Source organism: Stegastes partitus, unplaced genomic scaffold (assembly GCF_000690725.1).
Source record: "Stegastes partitus isolate 25-593 unplaced genomic scaffold, Stegastes_partitus-1.0.2 Scaffold20, whole genome shotgun sequence".
Lineage (NCBI taxonomy): Eukaryota > Metazoa > Chordata > Actinopteri > Pomacentridae > Stegastes > Stegastes partitus.
This window is the reverse complement of record NW_007577751.1, coordinates 1201916-1223923: the sequence shown is the minus strand read 5'-3', so window position 1 is coordinate 1223923 and position 22008 is coordinate 1201916. Positions and strand designations below refer to the sequence as shown.

At 38.8% G+C, this 22008-nt stretch overlaps 2 protein-coding genes across 2 annotated transcripts; one reads left to right on the top strand and one right to left on the bottom strand.

The window, feature by feature from the left end:
* The first annotated feature begins 447 nt into the window (after nucleotides 1–447).
* On the top strand, nucleotides 448–6824 carry coq10a (coenzyme Q10A). The gene is made up of 5 exons (XM_008293568.1): nucleotides 448–1030; nucleotides 2721–2870; nucleotides 2971–3163; nucleotides 3351–3452; nucleotides 4326–6824. Exons 1-5 carry the CDS (start codon nucleotides 894–896, stop codon nucleotides 4491–4493), a joined length of 750 nt encoding a protein of 249 aa, XP_008291790.1. The 5' UTR covers nucleotides 448–893; the 3' UTR covers nucleotides 4494–6824.
* A 727-nt stretch (nucleotides 6825–7551) lies between these two features.
* On the bottom strand, nucleotides 7552–20827 carry cs (citrate synthase). The gene is made up of 11 exons (XM_008293562.1): nucleotides 20665–20827; nucleotides 17357–17407; nucleotides 16972–17079; nucleotides 15665–15730; nucleotides 14865–14996; nucleotides 13710–13898; nucleotides 13266–13465; nucleotides 12109–12238; nucleotides 10802–10903; nucleotides 9750–9959; nucleotides 7552–9653 (listed from the first exon to the last, which is right to left on the bottom strand). The coding sequence occupies exons 1-11, from the start codon at nucleotides 20713–20715 to the stop codon at nucleotides 9483–9485; spliced, it is 1410 nt and encodes a 469-aa protein (XP_008291784.1). The 5' UTR covers nucleotides 20716–20827; the 3' UTR covers nucleotides 7552–9482.
* Between the last annotated feature and the right edge of the window lie 1181 nt (nucleotides 20828–22008).

Here is a 22008-nt window from a genome sequence, read left to right as displayed (position 1 = left end):
CTGCTACTACTACTACTACTACTACTACTAATAATAATAATAATAAAAATAGTAATAATAATAATTTATTTGTGTTGAAACTTTCAGGCAACACACGCACCCTAAAGTTTTTGAAAATAAAAAAATACTCATACAATTTATAAGCATATAAAATACATATGTAAAGACAGCACAGCATTTATGTGATTTGCCCTTTCAATCTAAGTTTTGACCATATATGTAGTCACTGCATTTTTGCTAATGTAGCGGTACAGGAACTGGTTGAATCGAATATTATGTTAAGTGAAAATAAAATTATATTTCTGTTTTGTTACTTTGTGTCGAAACAAAATAAAAATGAAACGAAAAGGAAAACTATTTTTGAACTGCTGTTAACCTCCAGCACAGCGAGAGGCAGCATTTCCTGTGAGAGGCGTTGGGCTGAACCGAGCGGCCCACAGAAGAAAGGAACAATTTGTCCCACCGGCGTTTTATTTAGCAGCAGAAGGTCGTCCGCGGCGAGGCGGAATTTGACAACATCAAAGGCAAAAGTTAACGAAATAATTCAACTTTGGTGCGAGTTTGAGACTCGGGACGCGGAGTGATGTGAGTAGAGCTGAAAAAATAGAAGAACGCGGCCGTACGTCGCCGTTGGTCGGGCTCTTATGAAACCAAGCTAACGTTAGCGGCTGACTACCGTCACTAGCAACGTTCGCAGCTGCGAAAGCGGCAGGAGACGCCGTCCAAGTGAAGATAATCAATTAGCTAAAGCTACGTGTTTATCGATACACCCGCGCTGAGGCAGAAGGGGTTTAGACTGGGACCTTGAATCTCTCTGCCTCCCTCGGTCTTGGACCAGATCCCGGGCTTAGCCTCTGAAACCCAGCAACTCCCTTCCTCGAGTGGCTGGTTTGATGGCAGCCACAGCCGGTGCCCGGAGGTTACCCATGGGTGTGCGCACATTCAGTGACTTTCTCCAGATCGCCACCGTGGGCTCTCCTCGCTCGTGTCGGACGACGGTGCCCAAAGGATGCCTGCGACAAAACATCAGGTGAGCCTGTCAAGGAGATAGCAGAGGCTATTATTAAAGCTAGTGGCACACAGCTGGTCACTCAGTACACAGGCACTGACACCGACGACACTGAGTCATATGATTTATATCGAGAAGGTCACAAGCTAACGTTACCGGGATCGATCGTTTTATTTATGTTTTTATGTATTTATGTCGAAAGTGTGACGATTCTTAGAGGAGGAGCTGTATAATGTGGAGTCACGATACTGACAAAATACTCACAGTTGCATTACAATTATAAAGTGCTTCATTGTTTTCTTGGATAAAATTATATAGGTGCAATTAACGATTTTTTTTGTTTTACCTTGTTGATTAATCTTGATTATTTTCTCTATTATTTGACTAGTTGTTTGGTAAAAAAGATGAAGTCCTTACATTTTGATCTGTCCACAACCCAGAGATGTTTAGTTACTGTCATGAAGGAATAAATAAACCAGAAAATGTTATCATCAAGAACTTTTTCTTATAAAATACTCAAACTGATAAATTGATCATCAAAATTGTTGACAACTCATCGGTTTATCATTGCAGCTCTGTGAGTGTTTTACTGCTGATAAAAAAACACAACATTGATATCATATAGTTCATGATGTTTGTACAAATAAAACAAGTATGTAATATGATATCAATGATAATCTGATGTGTTGAGGTATTACATTCTTAATGACACAACAGCAAAAAGCATTGCTAAAATGTTTCAGTTCTGATTTAAAGTTCAGTTCATTAATCCATTAAACAGGGAAATTCCAGTGCCCCCATTGTAATCAACAAAGGAGGACAACCAGTAGGTGGAAAATAAATACCTCCAAATAAAACCATGCATCAAAAAACATACTGTATTCTGTATACTGTAAAGTGTGGTTATGGTTTGGATATAAAACGGGGAAATACAACGAACATTATTTACTGTATTTAGTAACAACTGACTACTAAGAAGCAGAAATGGCATTAGCAGAGCAGAGAGGCAGTTTATTTGATCTCCAAACAAGCAGACTTTGTTTATGGTGACAGTGAGTCAGAAAGGATTTTTTTTTTTTAGAATTTCAATCACATCATTATAAATCATGTATTTTGTGGATTTAAGGAGTCCTTTTTCCTATATGCACCACTAAACTCTACAAAGTGACTCATGAGGTTTAAGCCCTACACATCCACTGTTTTTAATCCTGTTTTTAATTACTGTGTTTGTTTGGGTGGAGTGCTTTACTAGAAACATGTGTTGGATGTTTTCATGTTTTGGTGAGCTAAAAGCAGCTTTCCACCCTGGCAGACAATGAAAGTCCATTGTTTCTGTCCTATTGTCAAAGTGTTTTAAGGCAATATTGCCCCCATTAACTAATGATGACATTTTCTGATCACTTGCATTAGTGGTCTAAATACATTAGGTCAGATTATAGGGGTGATGTACTAGAACAATTTTGCTGACTGTTTTAAGAAGCACAAGTTACATTACATAGTGTTTTGCTAGTCATATAAAAGGCCTAACTCAGAAAGTACTGGCACACTCACAACATAGACCTTCTATAACCTCCTGGTCCAGTGTGCTGTGTGTGATCACTGACTTTGGAAGCTGGAATGTAGTGGGCCTTTTTTTGTTTCATACTGCGCCTGTGGCAAATTGTGCTCTTTCCAGAAAGTGTCTGACAGAACGTTTCCCCTTACCTTTTAGACACTTGTCGTCATGTGGCATTTTGATGACAAGAACTCCCAGGGTGCTTTGCCTTCAAGACTGGGACGTAATGACAACTGTTCCTCAAAGCAGAAACTTCATCAGCCTCACCAACAAAAGGAAGGAGTACTCCGAGCGTAGGATACTTGGGTAAGTTTCCAGTGTGAGGCAGCATTTTCTGTTTTATACGTTTTTTTTGTTTGTTTTTTAAAATAATAATCCTTTAACCTTTTAATGTTTGCTATTGTAGGTTTTCTATGCAGGAAATGTACGATGTGGTGGCTAATGTTGACGAATACAAGCATTTTGTACCTTGGTGTAAGAAGTCCCAGACCATCATGAAAAGAGCTGGTCACTCCAAAGCCCAGCTTGAAGTGGGATTCCCTCCAGTGGTGGAGAGATACACGTCTATGATCACTAGTGTTAGGCCTCATCTCGTCAAAGTAAGTACCAGTCGCCGAGGTGACTGTTAGTCCTGTAGATGACAGTACATCTGATATTTCTTGTAATATCTGAATAGAAATGGATTTTATATTGCTAAAATATGACAACAGTTTAAATGTTTGATGTCAGCGAGCACTTAATTCTCTGTATTCTGGTTTCTAATCACGGAGTGTCTTTAAATTTTAGGCAGTCTGTACAGATGGAAAGCTGTTTAATCACCTGGAGACGATATGGCGCTTTAGTCCTGGCATTCCCGGTTACCCTCGCACCTGCACGGTAGACTTTTCTGTAAGTAGCCTGGAGCTTGTTTCATGCTGTGGTTTGCTGACAGGTCATTAGACCCTCTGTCTCTCTTGATGCATGTTTTGTAATTACCTTGATTAAAGGAAGAGCTGGATATTTCGGGAAAATCTCTTTCTTATAATTTGCTCGGAAGATTGATACCATTCAAGCCTGTACAGTAAATAAGTCAGCTGACTCCGTTTAGCATTCAGATTAGAAAACAGTGAGGCAGCTCACCTGGCTCAGTCCAGAAAGCTAAGTATTAATTGCTCACAAAATTCAATTTGTTTAATCTGTACAAAAGCTGAAGTATAAAACAACAGGTTGTGGTTTCATGTGTGGAACTATTTCCTGAGACTATTGTCAACAGGATACCAAGATAGTAGTTCCACACATGATGTTTGGTCCCACTGTTTTCATGGTTTAAGCTAAGCTTAAAATTCTTAGTTATTGCATAGATATTAGAACGGTATCAGTCAAGAGACCAAATAAGCATATTTTTCCAAAATTTCAGACAGTTTCTGTTTCAACTATTATATCCAGCTTCTCAAGGTTTTTCCTGGTTCATAGTGGGCATTTGGGGGGTGACTTAACACAGTGAAAGAAATGAATCTGTGTTACCTTATATGACCTTACCTTAAATCTAAGCATTCTCCTGTTATTTCAGACCTTTTGATAAGCACAAATGTCCATGATGCCTGAGTAATTGAAATGCTAATTTAACAAAATGGTTAAACATATATGTCTCAATTCTTAGTTAATATATTTTTTCAAACCAAAAATTCTCTATCCAGTAAAAGCCCTGCTTCTACTTATGTTATGTCATGACTCCCCTATTGTCTCTCTCTAAAAAAATAATACATTTTGTATCTTTGACAGATATCCTTTGAGTTCCGCTCTTTGCTGCACTCCCAGTTAGCCACCATGTTCTTCGATGAAGTTGTAAAGCAGAACGTCGCTGCGTTTGAGCGGCGAGCCAGCAAGCTTTACGGCCCAGAGACTCGTATCCCACGAGAGCTGATGTTTCACGAGGTGCACCAGACGTGATCTCAGCAACTGTATGTCTTCATCTGGCCTTAAACCATACCAACCTTTATTCCCTTTATACACCCAAACCTGCATGAAGCGGCTTAGACAGCCCCTACATCAAGTCTCCACTGCTACATAGACGTCATAGCGGCTACTGAAGATGTAGGACATTTAACTCTCGTTAGCATAATGTCGGAATTCCTGCCACAACAAGTTCTTGCTTATTTCCCGTCTCCTTGTGTTATGTGTTCCGTTTCTGTCTACCTCCAGTTTCAGGTGTCCTCTTTCAGCAGAAGGAACTCGCCATTGCTCTTGACAGTTACAAGCTGTATTTATGTAAACAGAATAGTAAATCATTGCAACGCCATGTTACCAGTATTAGAGAGTCGACTATTATTTTTAAAATACCCTTTTATGTTTTTTAAAGGCACAGAGGCCCTTTGAGCCCGACTGTCACTTGAGGCTGCTCTATTCGCCTCTCTGACACGTTATCTTGTAAACTTCAGCACTGGGATCAGCTGGTTATACTAGACTAGAAAAGCACAGTCTTTGCCTTTTACCATTTGCTTTTATTTCAAATGCAAGATTTAATATATTGTTTGACATACACTAGTGCTATAGCTGCAAAATTCATTTCATTCTTTTTAATTTATTTAGCAGCGGTTATGCAAATTGTTACAGTTTTAATGGGATTCAAATTAAAGGTGCCATATTTTGGAACGTTAAAAGAGCGTTGCTGCTGTACGTTATGAAGTGCAACATTTCGTAAAAGGAAAAATGTCATTTCTTCACTAGTGAAGTGCTGCCTCAGGTGACTGAGGTTTGGGAGGTTTAGCTTTAAACTGGTTGATGTGCTGTGAGAATTGTGTTTTTGGACATTGAAGCTTAGCCCGCCAGTTTTCATAATGCCTTATTTTACAGCCCAGCAATCAAACTTTGCACAACCAAGCACACCTGAGTGACTCCACAGAATAGCTGGAGGGTTCTGTGACTGCGCTGACAACAAAACTGTCACAGATTATGTCAGGTAACGACAACTTTAAATTGGATAAATAGTCTATTCTAGATTTATGTTACGGATTCATAAATTAAGAGATGGCATTTCGTATGATCACATTTAATGCTGCTTTATATTTTGAATAGACGGCAAAATAAAAATGACATGCCAGGTAGATGTCAGAATCAGATGAGGTCACAGTCATAATAACCTAATTGATTACTACTGTGGTGAGAATAATTTCTCAACAAATGTAGAAGTTTCCCTACTCAGTTTTGAGTATTCTGTGATTTATCTTCTGAAGGTGAGGATGATCATCTCCTGTCATGTACATTCGTAATAAAAATTACACTGGTGGGCTGTAGAATAAAATATTGCAAATCATTTATCATCGTCTGTGGGTTTCATGCTTATTTGTGGACTTTTAGCCTTTGTTTATATACATTTTGATGCATGGATGTAAGTAACAAAAAGAAAAATGTAGACATTTTTAGTGTTGCACTGTCAGGGCATGAATTGAACTTGTTAAATTTCGATTTCATAACAAAGTAGCCCATCACTTTATTCCACAATAAAGGGCTCACTCAGTTAACTGATTGTATTACCATAGTTTGGAGGTGGTCAAGAGTTGAGGATTTCAAAGGTCAAGGGAGGAAGTCATTCAGTGTGTGACCATCCTCATGTTCGTGCGTTCATTTTATCCAAATGCTTAAGTTTCAAACTTCATTAGAACCAAACTCTGGGTTAAGCTGATGTGGTTTATTTTCTCTCTTGGTGATTTGGAAATGAGAAAGTTACCATCGATGCATGAGGAATGTATATTAAATTGAAGTGAAAAAGAAAGGATCAGACTACGTTGGTAAAAGATTGCTGAATGGTGTTTTCAAGCACTGCATTTTTAGGGAATAAAATAGATCAAATCTATTTTATACTATTTGGGCTTGTGTTCATATTGTTAGTGAAGCTGCATCTTTAAGAATTCCTCCTAACTGCTGGATTTTATTGTTTTATAGAGCAATGCGTTACTTGAAGTACATTGCACGGAGATTCAATTCGATTTTGCTATTGTAGGTGCCAATACGCATTGTAAACACTTTAATACAAAACTATAAATAGAAGAAATATTTTAAAAGTATTATCTGACAACCTGAGCTCATCTCCTCCACTGTATATTTTCACAAGGACCATTGGTCTACCGGTGGCAGCCTGGTATATTTCCACGGAGATCTATCGTTGACTTGAGTTGCTACAATTTGGAATTCAATCACTTTATGTTGCAAGCTAAATCGCACCTTTGTAAATACTGTGGGTGTATAATAAAGCTTTATTTAAATAAAAAGAGGTGTCACATACTTTTGTCTGTGCAGTTACTAAATCATCACTCATGTCTGATCACTGTTTTGATTCACCTCCAGCAGCTGCACTTTAAATGCACGTAAATGAAGCTTGGTAATCTTGTTGGATTGAGTTTGTGTGCCACAGCATGGCATGAAGTTGGAGATCCTCAGTGCTGGTTGCCTTTGTTACACAAGCCAAGAGTGCAGGACACAGCTGACCAACAAGAAACCAGAGTGGGGTGATGGTATGTGGGCCAGTTATTAATAAACAGCACATGGCAGAGGTGGGTATTTGGATCATCTTCTTTTCATGATCAGAAAGATACAGAACTCAATAAAGACTAATTTAAATCAAAGCAGTGCAGCAGGAGTCATAAATTACATAATTGCAGTTGTGTGAGAGCTTATCAGAATTCAAGCGACTTTAGGTTTACTGAGCAAATACTAATTTTTGGTTGTACTGTCGTCTTCTTGGCGCAAAACGATTCTCTTAAAAGCCAAAGAGGTATAAATTAGTAATCAGCTGGATAACATGATACTAACTGCACTCTTCAGCATATTTCTTAATTTAGAAATAACTGCAATTATCTCCAGTCTATTGGGAGAATAAACAACCCTTATTAGAATAGAATAGAATAGAACAGAACTTTATTGATCCCTTTGGTGGAAACCTCAGGGAAATTGTTGAAATTTATTTTTCAAGCACTTACCTTGAATCACACATATAATGAGACCAAACAAGTGTTAATAAAAACCTTTATTATTTTCATTTTTTGTTAGGTTTTCCAATAATTTCTCTTCAAGCTTTTCTTGCCCATTTGACCCATCCAGCCCCATCCCCCAAGTGTTTCTCTTATTAATCCATCTGCAATGAATCCTCCCAGCTATCAACCTTTATGCTCCTCTACGATCAAAATAACCACGTGTGTTCAACAACCGGCCACATGGAAGAACACGACAATAAAACACAAAAACACGCCTGATAAAGCCAGAAGGAAGATGGTAGCAGAGCAGAAAGTGAACTACTGACTAACACGGGCAAGCGCATCGATTTGGAGAAAAAAAAAATAAATGCAAGAACTTAAACTACACAAAAATGGAGTGTTGACGAACCCAGAACTTAAGAGCAAGCTTGAAACATTCAAGTGAAACACCTGAAAAACAGCACCAGCTAAGCCCACAGAGCTAGGCAAGAAACTGTGTATATACAAGATAGCTGCAGTTTTTCCTCTTTGTTCGTTGTCATAATTTCACAGTGACCAGCGACACTGAACATTGCAGCGACACTGGACACAATTCCACTGTTGTTAAACTGTGGTACTCATTGTGGTTATTACAAGCAAGTGATCGCACAGAGCTCATACATTCAAGCTATACATATATATACCTATGTACACAAAGTATAAATAAAACCACAAAATGAGAACCCAAAGATTATACACATTCAACACCAAAAAAACCTCAGTAAAAGGGTCACAATCAGCCTGGGAGGGTGTCTACTGCTACAAATTAGGAAATCCAATCAAGCAAGTGCTCATTTTGGAGTAGTTGATGTTTAAAGCGCTCTCCTGTGGGGATAAAGTAACAAACACACACTCAAATAAGACAGGACTTCAACAAGTACAAAGCCCCCTTATCCCACTTTTTATTCAAGCTTGCTCTTAAGGATTTACTACAGGCTGCCAATTACAACACCCTTTGCTAAAATCTGTATTACTGTTACTGTACATTATTTTTGATTCTCTACCATTCATAAGACCCTTCGAGCAGAGAGACCCGTTCAAAATAGGAAAGCTTGCTGAGGAAAAACAGACAGGAGAAACTAATTTCTATATAAACAAGACAGTTATTTTGATCATAGAGGTAATACAGGTCATTTTAAAAAGAAAAAAAAAACCCTACAAGTTGAGGAACAAGGGGGAGGCAAAAGATTTAAAGGGGCAGTATCTTTTAACTGATTTTCATACTTTTTGAATATTTTTCTTGAACAGCTTGCTAGTAGTTTTACTGGTAAGGACCTTTAATTTTCCTAAACTGGAGTGTTCATAAGTGGGAGTGAAATGCATGGATCAACTGGGTGGGATGACAGCGTTGCATAGAAGAAAAACTAAATTAAGTCTTATTTGACAAAAAAGGTCTTTTGATTGGGGATGTCCACTAAAACAAATCACTGCATTAGCCAAAAGCAGCAAAGGTTGAGTCAGGTTATTTTTAACTGTAGATCTTTAGACAAATACAAAGGAAGTGTCGTTCACTCCCACAATTCCCTTTGAATGCCACTGCCTATTCATAGTCCAGATCAGGTGCCCAATGAGAAACACGCAGGCACAGATCAGGAGGAAATCTTAGCGATGCTAGCAGACATTACATGGTACATAGTTTGAGCCTACTTTGGATTACAAGTATGTGTGTCTGAAGTTTGCACCTCTCATGCTTCAAACATGGAGACATGGAGGGAAAACACGTCAGTGGTTAACTAAACACACTTAAACACTAATGGCGTGACAATTTAAAAGGCCCTTCTTTTGTGAAATGACATTAAAAGTGTACTGTCTCTTTGAATCCCACTAAATCCTTGGGGTTGGAAATGACAGGGGGTCATCTTATGTCTGCCTTTTGATATTTCCACCTCCTCCCACCCTTAACACTAACCCCCAGCTCCTTTCAGGTGCTTCAGCCTGACTTGGCTCCGACCAAAGACATCAGTCCATCTGTGCTCATGGACTTGGGGCGCTCCAAGGGGAAGCCGAGAGCTCTACTCCACACAAGCTGAGCCAGCACGCCGAGAGCACGGGACACACCGAAGAGCACAGTGTAGTAATTCATCTCGGTCATGCCGTAGTACTGCGCGCACAAGGAGAGCAGAGTCAGTCACATCAACAACTGCATTTACGACTGCATATGTCAAACGTACGATTAAAATCTCCAGGTGCATCTTACCTGCAGCAGCACTCCGCTGTGAGCGTCCACATTGGGCCAGGGGTTCTTGGCCTTACCCTGCTCCAGGAGCACGTTGGGTACAATCTTGTAAAGCTGGGCGACCAACTTGAACATGGGGTCATTGGGCAGATGTTTCAGGGCAAACTCACGCTGGCAAGTGTAACGTGGGTCAGTCTTCCTCAGGACAGCATGGCCATAGCCTGGCACCACCTACAGCCAAAAGAAAGACAAAAATGTAACCTGTGCAAAATACTACCATTATAGTGGTACCTTATGGTTTATGGTAGAATTTGTTAGTTATTAAGTGTTGCAAAAAACACTGAGCTACACAGTAAGTCAAGACAGTAAAGTAAGAGGATGGCAGGTAGATAAAAACCAAGTGCATAATACTGTCAAGTGTAAAACTGTAATTTTTTCGAAAATAAAACTAGGGCCATATTATAAAATTACTGAACGTGAGAGCAAAATGAGTTCACCTCCATCACAGCAGGGTACTCAAGAAATACAATTTACTGGGTTTAGAGAACGTTAGATAATTTTCAGGTTTGTGCCTCGTTTCTTAAATTTGAAATGGCCATTTCAAGTACTTTTGCTCTATATTTTCTGTTAGATGCTCCAGGATACCCTCTGTGCGAGACTGTACCATACCATCTTGCCGCACTACATTTGGGAAATCAGCTTTTCCTGTGCAGCCACAAATCAATGGAATAGCCTGCCAACAATGTGACAGGCTGCAGTTTTATCAGCACTTTCAAAACCAACATAAAAACTCCTAAAAGCTCCTCAGCTCTGCACTCACTGACTTCGTTAATATATCTACACACTTCATAAGTTGTATTTATCTGAGAGGCACACATTTGTAACGTGCTATTGTGTGTACTTGTTGTATTGTGCGTTATTTTCTGTATGATTTCATATTTTGTTACAATTCTGTACTGTCTGCAAAATATACTGCTGACATTAATGTTTGAGCCGTACAGTCCCTTTAAAATAAAAAAATAAAATAAAGAAACCATTATAAGTAGAATTGTTGGGAATGTGTGTGTCTTTACCCTTCCAGACTTGAGTGTGTTCCAGATATAATCCCTCATCCTCTCATCAGACACTTCTCCTCCCAGCTCCTTCTGCAGGGCAGTGAGCCACACCAGCACTTCCTGTAAGACCCAGCAGAAAACACATTATTACGGTATAAATGGGAATTTCAAATGGTATGCAGTCATTATACATCATATCAGTTATTCAAAATTACAAAACATAAACAACATTGAGATTTTTTTCCCTGATATTAGCCAAGCTTGTTTTATTCTTCAGTGAAAATATCACAGCAGAGAGGCTTGAAGCAGAAACTTGTAAACCCTGTTCGCTGAAGGTGCTCTGGGAATTTTAAATGTCAGCATGGTGTTTGAAAAAATAAAAATACAAAAGTAATTTTACTGTAAAGTGTGTGTCATGACTGCACTAAATCTGATAGCAAAATTGATGGCAACATTTATTTAAAGTGGTAAAGGGAATTTTGACAGCAGGCTTACTAAAGGAGCGGTCACCTTCACACAAGCACTGGTAAACAAGCGGTGCTGATTAAGAGTCATTCAACTGCAAAATAAGTCTTCTAACTCAATGCTGAGGCAGCCTGCAGAACTTGTCCTCCTTTGTGTCATTACTTTTATCCTCAGTGCCATTTGTCTGCTGCCCTGACCACTGTAGTGAGGACGAAAAACCCCCACAGCTACTCACTTCTGAACTAGTGGGTCATGAGTTCAAAGAGCAGATAAATATGTGCCAACAGTATTTGTCACAGCAAACATTTTGACTTGTCACAGCAGGAAAAGCACAGGTGTTACTGATAACGTTCAGTGTGGAGCTTAAGAGTTGAACGATTATTGGGTCCTATATTTAGCATTTTTCCAATTACCTGTATTGTTCTTTTTTTATAAAAAATACTCCTGATCAAATAAATGAATTTAAATGTGTACTGCATTGACTTTGATGCAGTTGCCTCTCTATCTGTAGTGACTTTGTGGTCTTGAGCAACGCTGTTCACAGTCTTATCTGACTGGTTAATATTGATTTTTTACTACAAATGTATATTAGTTTCTTTATAAATAATCAAATTGGTCCTGGACAACACATATGATCTCTACTTGTGGTAAGACATGACAGTGTAAGTAATCTAGAAAACACAAAAATAGAACCCTAAAAGTAAAGCAGAATTTAAACATGAATATTATTAGCAACATCAGTAAGTCTCCCACTGTGAAATCACATGTCTTTTGTGTGAAAAGCTTATTCAAAAACTACTTGTGAATTCCAAGAAACACTTCTTTCCACTGATATCTAATGTCATCTGCTTGGAACTAACCTGATTGGCCAGGCCATGCAGAGGACCAGCCAGACCATTCATAGCAGCACTGAAGGACAGGTAGGGGTCAGACAGGGCGCTGCCCACTAGGTGGCTGGTGTGGGCACTGACATTGCCTCCTTCGTGATCACTGTGACAATACAAATAAAAATTATAAACGAATATGTTAACTAAACAGTAGTAATATTTCTAAAACAATCTGGGATTTGAGATTGTTTGCTGGCGTTGCACTGACATCTGCTACACTTCAACACTAGGTGGCAACTGTTAGATACTGCTGTCTGAGCACTCACTGAAATTGGAAAAATGGACAGTTAACTACCCGTTGTATCATAGCAGCAGTGCACATTTTTGAACCACCACAGGTCCAGTCTCAGCTTGACATAAAAAAAAAAAAAAGCCCCAAAACAAAACACCAGTTCACTGACAACATGGTGATGTGTTTACCCTCATAATGTGTCGTGTTCTTTGCACACATCCTACTTGGCTTGAGGTTTGATGACTAAACTTAGTTCCGGTTGAGTCAAGTAATTGTGGGACTGACGTCACAACAAAAGTTTCATCACATTTGTAAAGATCTACAAAAACCTGTCAATCAACTTGCACATTCCATCGTAGCTACACCACTCCCATCTGTGTGTACTCATGGGACGGGCTTTAAATTATTGTAATGTTCTCTGAACTGAGATGGTTTTTGCAGCCGTGCTAGTGTTTAGTGTTACTATGGCCTAAAATCGGGGTATCTTATTTCATTTAAACTGATTAGAGTACCTTGAATGCTTTCCTCCTTCAAAAAAATGTATACATTATATGCCCCTATCAATCTTGTGTTTAAACATCTTAGAACCACATAGAATACAAGCTTTCTCCCTTCAACACATTATCTCTTTGACTCACTTAAGAATGGAAGCGCATGAATAAAATCAATATCACCTTTGCCCTGGAGCATAGAAAACAACTCTAGCTGTTTAAAGCGCTGCCCAGTGCTTCAAACACTTCATCTGAGTTTGTTTAAAGCATGACATTTAGTTGACATTAAAACTGCATGACTTTGATCGAAGCATGTCTGGAAACAGAATCTGGGAATAAATCAAAAAACGCTCATTTAAAAAATGTAGGTAAATTTATGATCTGTGAAGAGGAGTTTTAGGTTGCACCTGTGGATGGTGAGGTAGAGCCTCATTAGCTCAGTGAACTGAGCATCACTGTAGCCCAGCATGTTGGTGAAGTTGTGGGACCAGTCCAAGTTGGAGTCTATGGCTCCGATACTGCTGCCTTCACGGTACAGGTTGCGGTAGATCTTTGCGGCAATGCAGGGCAGCTTAGCAATCAAGTCCATGGAGTCTTCATAGACAAACTAAGACAATCAGTGCAAAATGTTAGAAATTAGTACATAAAACCAAGGTAAAAGTGTAAAGCTACACTAGCAGCTTACTGAGGCTGCAATTCTCCATGTAGCAAGAAACAAAACTATTGTAAAATGGATTAATCATCTGAAGACAATGGATTCCTGTAACAAATTCGAAGCCAACCCATATATTAACCCACGTTTTCCCATCCCTGATGTCAAGGAGATAAAGTGTGTTTTGATATAAACGCACCTCCCAGTACTTGGACTTATGGACTCCCTCAGAGTAGGCCCGTGCAAAGCTGCTCTCACTGTTCAGAGCTGTGATTGCAGCACTGAACTGAGACATGGGGTGCAGGTTTGTAGGGAAATTGTCCAACATGGTGACAACGTGAGAGGGAAGCGCTGCTCTCTTTGCCCACTCTTTGGACACCCAGTTCACCTGAGGGATAAGAAGCACACAGTGTAAGTGGGTGATGTGAAATATTTACTTTTCAGCTCTTTCTAAGTCAAGCACTGAGCAGGTTTTCTTTATTAAATGTAGACCAATATTTATTTGAGAGGAAGAAGACTGATCTAAAATGTGTGCCTTGGCTGAGTCAGTAGCAGATGCATTACATTTCAGAACATCGTAGAACGCAGGGTTAAAGAGGTGAAAGCTATTCTTCTAAGAGAAAAGCTTATCAGTCAGGTTGTCCTCGTTTAACTTGTCATGGAGATAGCTGGCAGCAATAAAAGCCCGACACACCGTGTCTTGTTTCTCAGTTATAAAATCTGTTATTTTAGATAAGGTATTTTTTCTGGAGTCACTCTCCCAACCTATTTTTATTCATCATGCATCTTGTCTCATACCTTCCCATGTTGTGACAAATCACTTTTTTTGTGGAGGTTAGTGTATTTTTTCAATTGTTTTCAACGTCAACACCCCGTATTTACATTATGCCAATTGCAATGAATGTATATTTTACGCTTAGTGTTGCATGCTCGACCTTTTTTTACAGGTCAGTGACGGCTGAATGATGGTCAACTTTGGGTGAAACGCTGTGACTGTCATTGTCACTTCTTACCCAGCCAAAATACTACACCAAACAACTGTCACATTCTACTTATACACTACTTATATTAACAATCCACTCAAGAATGGGTTTTAAGAATTTAAAACTACTTTTTTCTCAGTATCCTACCAGCATCCACTCCTTAATTACCACAATATTAATGTGACATATAATATTTGGAGGGACCTTTCTGTTGTGATGGGTCTACTGGGTAAGCAGCAGTCAGTTGAGTCAGTCAGCTGATCGGTACTTGCAGCACATTACTTATGTGGATATTCTGTATGACAGCAACAACAACAACAAAAATAAAAAACAAAAGATGCTTTGGCGGACTCATAGCCTCTCCCACTCACCTGCTCCTCAGTGGGGACCTGTCCTGTGACCAGAAGCCAAAAGAGACCTTCGGGCAGTGGCTCCTCACCTCCTGGAGCTTTAGGCAGCAACTTCTGACACTCTGGAATACTGTAGCCCCTGAAGCGGATGCCCTGTGTATCGATGGAGAGAGAGGAAAAAAAAAATGTAATCCAATACATATTCAAGTTTTTCTGAAATTCACAGTCCAGTGAGCACTGGCAAGCTTCTAACACAAGCTCTGGCTCCACCTGTGAACGCTGATGATTCAATATCTCATTACATGCCTGCTAATAAGATGCAACAACAATACCACTCTGGCAATGACAGCTCTGTGCTTCAGCCAGACAGTAATCAAGGTAAGTGCCTACAAGGATGGCTTATGTCCAGGTGGCCAAGAGAGTTCATATTATAAAACCACCACTGAAAGAATGTTTACCATACTGATGTTTTGTGTTCTGACTATCAGTATACTAACTACAGCCTGACCACCAAATCTTTTGAGCCTAATATTACGTCTAGAAACCATTTATCAATGTTATGCTGTTTTAACAATTCAAAGCAAATCACAATTTTAAAACTGAAAACTTAAAAAATAAATAAATAAATAAATTGTGACCAAGATACATTTACAGCTGAACCAAAATCACCTTTGCAGAGCGTACTGGCAGACAAATTATGCAATGGAAACGCAGCTTCTCAATGACCTTGGATCTAGTTTGGCAACTCTGTCCTTTTATCTGCTGGGTTACACCAATACTCATACATCTGCAATAAATATCAGTCTAGCTTTAATACTGACCTCCTCAGGATCCAACACAGAAGTTTCATACACCAGACCCTTCATCCCCCTCATACCTCCATAGACCTGTGGATGAAAACACACAAAAATACAAGCAGATACAGATATTAAAATCTGCAAATTGTATATATGTGCAATTGTGTATGTTACTGGACTTTTAAAGCCTAAATCTACAGACTTTTTTTTTTTTTTTTTTTTTAAACAACTACATGCATTTGAAGTACAATGGCTTCCAGTTTAAGATATCAATGCCTGTCAGTTCTTTTACAAAGACAGCAAGAAATAACCCTGATTCTATTCAAGTAGGTCATATCATGCACTAATAATAAATCATTTTACACCATATGAACAGGCCACCGTTGAATGTATTTGTTGTGACCCAAGAACCCGGTGACACAAGAAATTCCTCTTTAATCCACATGGCAACCATCCAGAAGTCAGAGGTGTAGTGAGTGATTAACAGAAGAGGCTGATGCTTTGGTTGCAGTGGTATGTGTATGTGTCTGTGTATGTGTATGTATATGAGCGCATATGTGCCAGTCTGACATTGACAGTTTACTGTACGTTTGAGTGACTCAGCTAAAATATCTCTGTCGGCATTTATATTGTGACCTCTGAGGGAGATGACCGAGCAGTGATACCTGACACAGTAAATAAAGCTCGGCAGGCCCAAATGGATTATGTGCAGCTACCATGCTGCGACTAATCTGCGTCATAGTCAACGGCCTGAGTTAGTCCTCCTAAATTATTATAATGGATCGGAGGAATCCAACTCATTTTCTTATTCATTTTCTGTTCTTAAAATGTTCTATTAACATATGTCACATGTGGGCTGTAACTAATCATTATTTTAAAATTTGTAAGGGTTTGCCTAACTATGTTAAAAGCTATGGAATGACATATGTTGTGAATTGGGACTCCATAAATATAACTGAATTGAAATGAACTGAGTTATTTTCACTGTTGATTATTTACTCTGTTACTGATTAGATACTTTGAAGTCTCCAAAATGTCACAGAATGGTGAACAATACAGATCAGCTCAAGAGAACATCCTCAGTAGTGACCCAAAGATAATCAGTTTATTTAGTCATTGCTGAGAAAGAAACAAAAAATATAAATTAAATTAAGCAGCTGGATATAGAGAATTTAGATTTTTTTTTTTTTTTTTTTTACAATACTTGATTAAACAATTATCGTTTTATCATAACAGCTGGTGATTAATTTAACAGTTAAGAACTAATCCACTAATCATTACAGTTTTGTGACAAGCAGATAATTTTGTTGAACATCTCAGGAGTTACTCACCATATCAACAGTAATCTGTCCTATGTTTGTTTTGCCATACTGTTGTTTGAAGTTCTTAATCCTGCTCTGTTCTTTAGGGATAAGGTCTGTCAGGACGTCCTTCAGACTCTGCAAAAACACAATATTTAATTAGATATGCCTTGGTTTAAAATAAAACACATTCCTTTCATGTGACCCGTTAACAGTCTTTATGTAAACATTTCAGGAAAAAAAGAAAAATCAATCTGTAGCTCCACAAAGGTCAGTGTGGTCTGTCAACACTCAAGAGACCACAGCAGTGCATTTTTTCAACTGCTGCACACCTTTTACTACTTAAACCACAAAATAACAATGCGGGACAATCTGAAGCAAGCAGACAATCATCGAGTGACCTAAGTGCACTTACTGTTGATGTTGCACTGGCATTTCTGGCAGCCAGCAAGAAGTAAGTGGCATTCTGTGGAGTAGACAAAGAAGTAATTAGATTGTGATTAATAGAGCCACAAAAATAGACCTTGTTAAGGAAACAGAAAGACAACGGCACCATTTTTAGACAATTACAACCTAACGTATGTACTGAAATAATGCTAAAGCACCTTAAAAGCACTTTTAAATGAATCATTCTTATTTAGGTAGTCTGAAACCCCTAAAGGTATACAGAACAAAACATTTTTCAAAATATGTTACCACAGATTTTTTCAAACATTTTACAATGAGGTGTGACTGTGATGATTCACCAAAAAGAACATGGTTGGCATGCAATTATTGTAAATAGTGAGTACATCATTTATCGATCCAAGTTAAAACTTGTTTCCATTTTTATACTTGTTGTACTGAATTGGTTGATGCTTTATTTTGTACACAAGTCATCCAAAATTTACACTGAACTAAACTGAGATGAGGTGTCTTGGCAGGTGACTATGAACAACTGCAACAAGTCACTACTGATGGCAGCTATACCAGGACAAAAAACATTCACAAGCCGAGGGTTTGTACTGTTCAAAGCTGTGAAGATGTTCCAAATCATACAAGTATTGCTCAGCTTCTATCCACCAGCATGGCGTGCGCCATTTAAAAAATAAAATAAAATGTTCACCTGTCTACAACATCAATATGAATGACAGATCCATTTGCTCATATAATTTCCAGGCTTGCATTATTCTGATGTTGAAACAAAAACCTAATTTGTTAAGCCACAGAATGCCTTTCTAGATAATTTTCAAATTTTTTTGTTCTAACCCAAAGCATCCCCTGATTCCCTAAACTGGAATATGAACACAGTTATAAATTCTCCTAGCCTTATTGTTTCAGATTGAACTAAGGGTATAATATATGCCTACTATTATAGGCAATTTGGGTTCAAAGCTGGAAAGAGTTAGCTGATTTAGCAATTAATTAATTTCATGCTAGTCGTTTAAGGTTAAACTGCTGCTAAACCAGGGTTCTTCCAGAATAAAGGCATTGTGGTGCCTTCCAAAGAAGCTTGAGCCAAGAATAGAAAATAAAAAAAAATTCTAACTTTTTTTAACCAGTTTCGTTAATTTTGGCTTCATTTTCTCAAGCATATCAGATACCCAAACAGTCACAAATAAAAGGATAATGAACTGATTGGAAAAATGAAAAAAGGCTTCTGTCAAATAAGGTAAGAAACTCATTGCTTTTACTGTACACAGACCTATTATTGCTACAGGCGTAGTCGCCCTGTCAAAGGCCCAACCTGAGCCAGGAAAAACCCTGTAATCCCTGATATGTCACTACATGAACGGATACAGGTTGACAGTTTTCCATGTGTGTCATTGTGTATTAATATGCTGGAATTTGACTCAAAAAAACTGAGACCACTTTTGCATGACTGAGATAATTACAAACAGTCTAAAAGTGAGAATTACACTTCAAAAGCAACCATTTGTGTGCAATTAATGGTGACTGGGCTCTTAAGCCTTGAACTGTTGCTGGAATGGGGATAAGATGAGTGGATGTAAGAGATTAAAAAACTATTGGCAGAGGTTATAAAAGTGTTGGGAGGATAGTAATCTTATTGGTGGCCTGATAGCTGTGGAGAGAAGTCGAGTCTACTGCTCAACACCGAAACACAACTTCTGTCACCTTATTAAAATTATCAATGGATGAAAGGGGAGTCTGGGGGGCAGGGGACTCCCAAAGGGATCCCCTAACCAAAACCACAACCGTTGGGCGTATAAGACCGCCAAGGCTTCCCGAAACAAAAGGTAGGATCTTGCGTCACTGCACACTCTTTACACAGCTGAGAGAAAGATTATGTAACAGCTCAGGGTCTTAAATATAGAGCACCAGTTTCACTCAGTCACTCCCAACTTCCACCAGCCTGGGGGAAAGGGCAGCTAGAGAAATTACTCTGCAAGGAAGACTCTAGGAGTCAACCCCCAGAGGGCATGTTTAAAAAAAAAAAAAAACATATGGAAATTGACTGATCAGTAACTACACATTCTCTATAGCAAACAAAACATGCAACCTGCTTTTGAGAAGAAAGCAAACTCACACAATGTTGTCACAAGACTCCACTTTCATAATGTTCTACTCTCAATGTAAATCACATGACTTTCAGATGTAGTTCAAAGACACAAGACGTTATATAACTACAAAATACAGCTTACTAATGAATCTCCTGAGCAAAGACTACAAATGATAAGACGGAAAGGGTGAGTGTGACATAGGTTAGCTGTACATACTAAATATATATATACACACATGCATGATACCCTCGAGTTCAAGGAAGGATAGAAACCCTTTAGTCACCCACTATATGTGTGAACAGGACTATCTAAAAACTTATGAGAAGTATTTTAGAAGTAGGTGACAGAAGATGATATGACAGTAATTAAGTATAAGCAAACAATGCTGAGAGGTCAGTGGAGTAAGCCAGTGGGTTATAGTCACTAGAAGATTGCAGCCAGCGAAGATATCAATTGACTTTATCACTCCCTGCCAGTTTTCAGGAGGTTTGCCAAAGCATACCTCAGGTGATTAGAAAATGGGGATTCATATCGGTCCCCATTTTCCCCACACGTTGGTTTGGCAAGATCTACCAACTGCGGGTGGAAGCTGATGCTAGGTGTCTAAATCACATTAAAACGCTCGTTTCTACATATTTAAATTATTTGTAAACATTGGGACCACATAGCACATATTAAGGACCTTATCAAATAATTAGACATCAGACAATTGCCTAAAATCTTCACGTGAAGGTCAACGAGGGTGGTGAATAAACACCAAGTTGAAGCGGAGTTTAAAGCCAAGATGAGTGATTTTGACCGGTGAAACATTGCAATGCTTAATTATTAACTAATAAATGGGATGATGAAGTCGTAACACTAAGTTAACACGGTCTGGCCACTACTGGTTCAAGAAACATGTACAGGCTGTGACAATACCAGGCCAGCAAAAGAGCAAAGCTAACGATAGCTAACAAGACAAGTTCACAAACAATACAAGTCACCGTTTTCCCATTCCCGTATAAAACAACAATACATTTAGCGTACTATTAAAATCCTTCATGCAGTTTGAGCAATTTTTCGCCACTCTCAACTGCATTTCACAATGTGGTTGACAGGGCTAAGCTAGCTAAACGTTAACTAGCTTGCCACTACGTCGTTAGCCGGCTAACCTTAGCTTAAAGGTAACGTCCACATCTTCGACTAAGAAAGTGGCATCGAAGGCCGTTTCTACTTCTCTTACCTTTGAATTGAGGAGTTTGGGTGCTAGCCTGCTGACAGTAAGAAACGACATTGTGTCTGTGTCAAAGTGTTATTTCCACTTATTCTTTAGAACTAAGGAAGCCGCTGCCAGTGCACCGCGGAGCTGGTTGAAGGTGCCCCTCCGGAAAGCAGAAGGTTGAAGAGGGATTCGGGCCTGTAACTACCAGCAGTGTTGATTGGACGGTGGGCCGGATGGGCACAATAGCGTATAAGAACATGATTGGTTGAAGCGGGATAGGGTGCATCCTGATTGGATAGCGGTTATCCTTCGTTCTACGACGACAGCTGAAGATCAGGGTTTGTTCAAGAGCAGAATTTATCAAGTCGCTTCATGATCGTTTACTTGAAGCGAAACTATTGTGGCACTTCTGCGCCAACGAACGTTATTTGACTAATCCAGGATGGATTCTCCTCTATACTCCTCTCTATGCTTCCTCTGCACAAGCACAGCTAAAGAACTCAAACTAAATGGAAACTGAAGTCTCCACAATGTAAAAATATGGTAATAAGACATGATTACTTACATTTTAGAACCCCATCTCTGACGGAAATAAGATTATGCCTATTATCTGATGCAAACTATTTAAAGGTGCATTATGTTATGTACATCTGAAATGGCACATCTTGCATATTGGTTAGGATATCAAAAAAATTATGATGGCCATGGTCTTTGTAATTATCTACAGCAAATGTGAAGCCCTGCTCCGTTTCTGGGTGACTTAGTGAAAAAAATTTATGTTAGTTATAAGAGCAGATCACAAATGACTACCTAAATATGTTATTTGGTTAAAGAGATACAATAGTTTGGAGACTTTTACAGTTTTCCCCACTTTCCCAGAGCCAAAAACTCACAAATGCCTCAGGACAGATGTTTTTCAAGTATCTTGTGTAGTCTGAATAATGTCAAACAGTAATTTTGGGCTACCTTGGCCCAGTTATTGAGTGCCTATGAGATCAAATAATACAATTAAATTCCTATTAATATCCAGGAATCGAGCAAAATTAAACATGTAAACTGAGGGATTGTCTTTTTTTCTAAGCTTTGTCTGAGGAAAGGCAAACAGTTTCAGATTTTGAAAACCCTCAATTTCAAACAATAACTGCTGTGAAAGCATTAGTAGTACTTTTGCAGAGCTGAAGCGTTTGCACGATTTTTTTTCCCCATCATCCCTACAAATGGCTCTGTTCAACGACAGCTCTAATGGTTAGGCAAGGATACAAAATAATATTTCGCTGTATAACAAGATGTTCAAACTTTATTTTCAAGGATTTCTGGAAAAAGGAGTAGCTGGTTGTCTGGAGTCAATGGCATTCTTTTAAACCA

Excerpts from the sequence above, each read along its gene's own strand:
- cs (XM_008293562.1), bottom strand. The coding sequence starts at position 20,715 with ATGTCGTTTCTTACTGTCAGCAGGCTAGCACCCAAACTCCTCAATTCA. Across the intron at positions 14,997-15,664 it reads CTGTGTTGGATCCTGAGGAG|GGCATCCGCTTCAGGGGCTA; the intron begins GTCAGTATTAAA and ends ATCGATACACAG. Across the intron at positions 13,899-14,864 it reads AGGTCCCCACTGAGGAGCAG|GTGAACTGGGTGTCCAAAGA; the intron begins GTGAGTGGGAGA and ends CTTATCCCTCAG.
- coq10a (XM_008293568.1), top strand. The coding sequence starts at position 894 with ATGGCAGCCACAGCCGGTGCCCGGAGGTTACCCATGGGTGTGCGCACA. Across the intron at positions 2,871-2,970 it reads TCCGAGCGTAGGATACTTGG|GTTTTCTATGCAGGAAATGT; the intron begins GTAAGTTTCCAG and ends TTGCTATTGTAG. Across the intron at positions 3,453-4,325 it reads CCTGCACGGTAGACTTTTCT|ATATCCTTTGAGTTCCGCTC; the intron begins GTAAGTAGCCTG and ends TATCTTTGACAG.